At 41.2% G+C, this 4,531-nt stretch overlaps 1 protein-coding gene across 1 annotated transcript; it reads left to right on the forward strand.

Moving 5' to 3' along the window:
* LOC109707288 (pyruvate dehydrogenase E1 component subunit alpha-3, chloroplastic) lies at nt 1,524-4,531 on the forward strand. The gene is made up of 3 exons (XM_020228452.1): nt 1,524-1,973; nt 2,679-3,465; nt 3,876-4,531. The coding sequence occupies exons 1-3, from the start codon at nt 1,707-1,709 to the stop codon at nt 4,151-4,153; spliced, it is 1,332 nt and encodes a 443-aa protein (XP_020084041.1). The 5' UTR covers nt 1,524-1,706; the 3' UTR covers nt 4,154-4,531.

Raw genomic sequence — 4,531 nt, forward strand, 5'->3', positions numbered from 1 at the left:
GTCGATTCAACCCAAATTGACTCTCTTTGTCAAGTTTGGGACAAATTGGCCCCATCTTCTTATCACTATTGGTAAGATCGAGTTTGCCACGTGGGACCATCAAATCCGAAGAGAAAGGTTTGCTTTTATGTACATACATTGTTATCGATAGTTGAAAAGGGTGTAATTGTGAGATAGTAGGATTTGAAATAATTCAATATATATATATATATAATATAATTAGACTAAATTAAAATCAAATTATAGCATTTAAGTGATAGTTAAGAGAATTAAGCATATTAGAACTAGAATAGTCATAGAATGAATGAGTAACTAGAAAGCGAGATACCATAGTTGTATCAGAGATAATTATCAGTCAGAAGTATAAGATGAGCCTCGATTAAGCCATAATTATATAATTGAGCCTGAAGAAAATATCAGGGCCAAAACCAGACTATAGCAGTTTGACGGTGGCTGGGCCCAAGAGGTTAAGAAAGTTAATCGTATTAAGACTAGAATAATATTAGGATAAATGATTCCCTGTTAAGTGGAGTGTCGCAATAATAATTTTCGACTACAAATGTTAACTATTATTATTTGATTTATCATAACTTTACCTTTGGTCGAATTTTAAACTTGTCCAAATAGTATAATTAACTTTAGCCCACTCCATATCAAAGCCAATTACGAAAAAAAAATAAAAATAAAAATAACCAATCTGTCGCACCTCTAATGTTTACGCTCTTCATTTCGTACCATCCAAACAGCAAAGCTGAAAAAAGTTCAATGCTACAGTTATACAAACAAGCTGTTAAAAAAATAATTTTTATCTAAATTTTACCCCCAATCAAAAATTTATTTCAATCTAAATTTTTTTTTTTTTTGAGAGAATTCAATCTAAATTTTACTCTTAGTAAACAAACAAGGTCAAATGTAGGCACACTAAACTCACTCCGAACAAAAGACACAAAAGGAGTGGATCCGAGGGTGGAGGGGTTTATAACCTCTCACTCTTTTCTTATCGAGTTTAGACAGATTCGAAACAAATTAATTTTAACTTTATTTTTAGCCTCCACTTATTACTATATTCAACTAAGATGCCGATAATACTGAATTTTGAACAGATAAGAACAAATCAAAAAAAAAAAAAAAAAATCTCCCACCCACCTTAGCGTATCAGATCAGATTCAAAATAAATTATATTTTTTATTCTTACTTACTGCCCTATTGGAAACGAATGGAAAATGATATTTTATCAATCCGGATCTATTTACATCGCTACGCACACAAAAAAAAAAAAAAAAAAAAAAAAAAAAAAAAAAAAAACCTCTCTCTCCCCGTACTTAGATGTTGTTGTAGCCGTTCATTTTTATTTTCCCCCAAAAATTGTATTGTATATTTGGTTTTGTTTTTGTACATCAAAAACCAAGCCCAACTCCCCATTACGTGGCGGATCCTCCTAAGTCCCCCTCCTCTCCCCGGCCCCTCTCTTCTCCCTCGTTCTCTCCGCCCCTTCTCTCTCTCTCTCTCTCTCTCTCTCTCTCTCTCTTTCCTTATATCCCCCCTTTCCCCTTCTCTCTCTCCTCCCCCATTACCTCCCCTCTTCTCCTCTCTCTCTCTCTCTCTCTCTATATATATATATAGAGATCTCCGCAATCTCCGTAGCCATTGTTGTTGCTGTTGAGGAGGAGGAGCACGCGCCGGAGCACGCTAGGGCACCGTCGAAGATGTCGGCTTTCTCCGCCGTGAAGATCCTCCACGCCCACCCCTCCCTCGCCGTCCGATCCTCCGCCGCCGAGAGCAGCAGCAACAAGCCCAAACCCTCGTTCCCCTCCTCCCCCTCCTCGCCCTTCAACAGCACCAATCCCTCGTCTTCGTCGTCTTCTTTGAGCTCTTCGCCTCTTCGTGGGAATCGCCGTCGCCCGATCCTCGCCGTCTCCTCCGATGTCGTCAGCAAGAAGCAGCAGCAGCGGCCGCCCCTCGTCGCCACTCCGGTGAGCCCTCCCCCTTCTCCGAGATCCGATTTTGATCACGACCCACTCCCTACAATTTGATATTTTTTTTTGCAGTATCCATCCATGGATCTGATTTGTTTCGTGCAATTATAGAAAATATTGTCTAACTGTGAATCGATCCGCTAACTTTGTTTTGGTGGTAAGAGAAAAGGATGAAAAAAGGGGAGATTTGAAACCACCTAAATTTTGTTTGAATTGTAATTCAACCCCTATAGTATATAACATGTTGAAATTTTTTACCTGAACAATTATTTGTTGCGAACATTTGTGAACAGAAATACGGGATTTGTGGTGAATTTCAATGTTTTTTATTAGTTCGGGTAGTGAATTCCAATTTAGGGGAAGTACATGTGGTTTTGGGTTTCCCCCCCCCCACAAAGTATATAGTAGTACTAATAACTTGTATTCTCAATTGTGATGTGGCACATAGTTTGGCACTTTGTGCAACTATATATTGCTATGGTATTTTTATGTATGTAAAAAATCAAATTTTGCTTTAAAAAATTGACTTTGTACACCTAAGAAAAAATTACTAACACTAGGTTGTTAGTGAGCATTTTGCGCGCCAAATGAAGCTTTGTGGGCTAAAACTTGATCGGCAAAAAAAATTGGCACATAGATTTGGCAATAGTTGGTGGATATTTGTTTGTGTGAATTCAATCCTTTTATTGTTTTTCTTCTTAGGCGGTGACCCGCGAGGAATCGTTGGAACTCTACGAGGACATGATCCTCGGCCGCACTTTCGAGGATATGTGTGCGCAGATGTACTACCGTGGCAAGATGTTCGGCTTCGTCCACCTCTACAACGGCCAAGAAGCTGTCTCCACCGGCTTCATCAAGCTTCTCTCCCGCGCCGACAGCGTTGTCAGCACGTACCGCGACCACGTGCACGCGCTGAGCAAGGGGGTTCCCGCACGTGCCGTCATGGCCGAGCTCTTTGGCAAGGCCACTGGTTGCTGCCGTGGCCAGGGCGGCTCCATGCACATGTTCTCGGCCGAGCACAACCTCCTCGGCGGCTTTGCCTTTATTGGCGAAGGGATCCCTGTCGCCACTGGTGCGGCATTCACTTCCAAGTACCGTTATGAAGTGCTTAAAGAGTCGAACCCTAATGGTCTCGATGTTACTTTGGCCTTCTTCGGCGATGGGACTTGTAACAATGGCCAGTTCTTCGAGTGCCTTAACATGGCACAGCTTTGGAAGCTGCCGATCGTGTTTGTTGTGGAGAATAATCTGTGGGCAATCGGGATGTCACATTTGAGGTCTACTTCGGATCCAGAGATTTGGAAGAAGGGGCCTGCGTTCGGGATGCCGGGTGTGCATGTGGATGGGATGGATGTTCTTAAAGTCAGGGAGGTGGCGAAGGAGGCGATTGAGAGGGCACGGAGAGGGGAAGGACCAACGCTCGTGGAGTGTGAGACTTATCGGTTCAGGGGGCATTCGCTCGCCGATCCGGATGAGCTTCGCAAACCCGGTAATGATTGTCAAGTTCTCCTTTTGCAGTATTTATTGATTTTTAATATTGCAAAACTTATATGTGTAAGATTTTCGTAGGATCTCAATCATTTATAGGAAGAAAATGCAGTGCAAGTCTTGTAAAAGAACATGAAACGAAATGCAAACGAGTGACCTAACTGCACTAGTCTCAATTGTTTTGGCAATATCCTTTTCTTGAAGTATTATATGCGATTGCAGGAAATAAGGGATAAGACTTTGAACTAGGATTCCGCAGGAAGATATTTATTGCAACACTTACAATCGAAGCTCTTCAAGCAAACTCCTCTGAAAATCATATTTAACGCAAAGAATGATAACCCTTCATTCTTTTCGTCTTTTATAATACCACATAACTTACATTTAGTTCTTATTTTTCCTTTGGAACAGATGAGAAAGCTCACTATGCCACAAGAGATCCCATCACGGCCTTGAAGAAGTACATCCTCGAGCACAACCTGGCGAGCGAGTCCGAGCTGAAGACCATCGAGAAAAAGATCGATGATGAGATCGAAGAGGCCGTGGAGTTTGCCGACTCGAGCCCTCATCCTCCTCGGAGTCAGCTTCTGGAGAACGTGTTTGCCGATCCCAAGGGTTTCGGTATTGGCCCTGATGGTAAATACCGCTGCGAGGATCCCAAGTTCACACAAGGCACTGCTCAAGTCTAAGAAAGAGGTTTGAAAGAAGCCACTTTAATGAAACAACAAATGCTTGCTGGACTGATGTGATCCACAAAGTTGAGCGAACCCCACCTTTTTTTTTTTGTTGTTGTTGTTACTGCTTTTAATATCTATTCTTATGTTGTTTTCAAATTTTCCGTTGTGTTGGTCAATCTACTAGTCCATCTCTTATGACAAAAGATAATTTGTCATGTTTCTAGAGAACCTAAGGGTATGATAGGATTAAATTTACCCATTAATTGCTAGAGCTTGCTGCTTATTTGATCTCAGTGATGTTTCCTCTACTAAGACTTGTTCTACTTGATTGAAGCAATATGATATACTTTTTTGTTGTAATAAAAAGTTGTTTATGTTCTTTTCATGCAA

The sequence above is a fragment of the Ananas comosus genome, linkage group 3, assembly GCF_001540865.1.
Source record: "Ananas comosus cultivar F153 linkage group 3, ASM154086v1, whole genome shotgun sequence".
NCBI lineage: Eukaryota > Viridiplantae > Streptophyta > Magnoliopsida > Poales > Bromeliaceae > Ananas > Ananas comosus.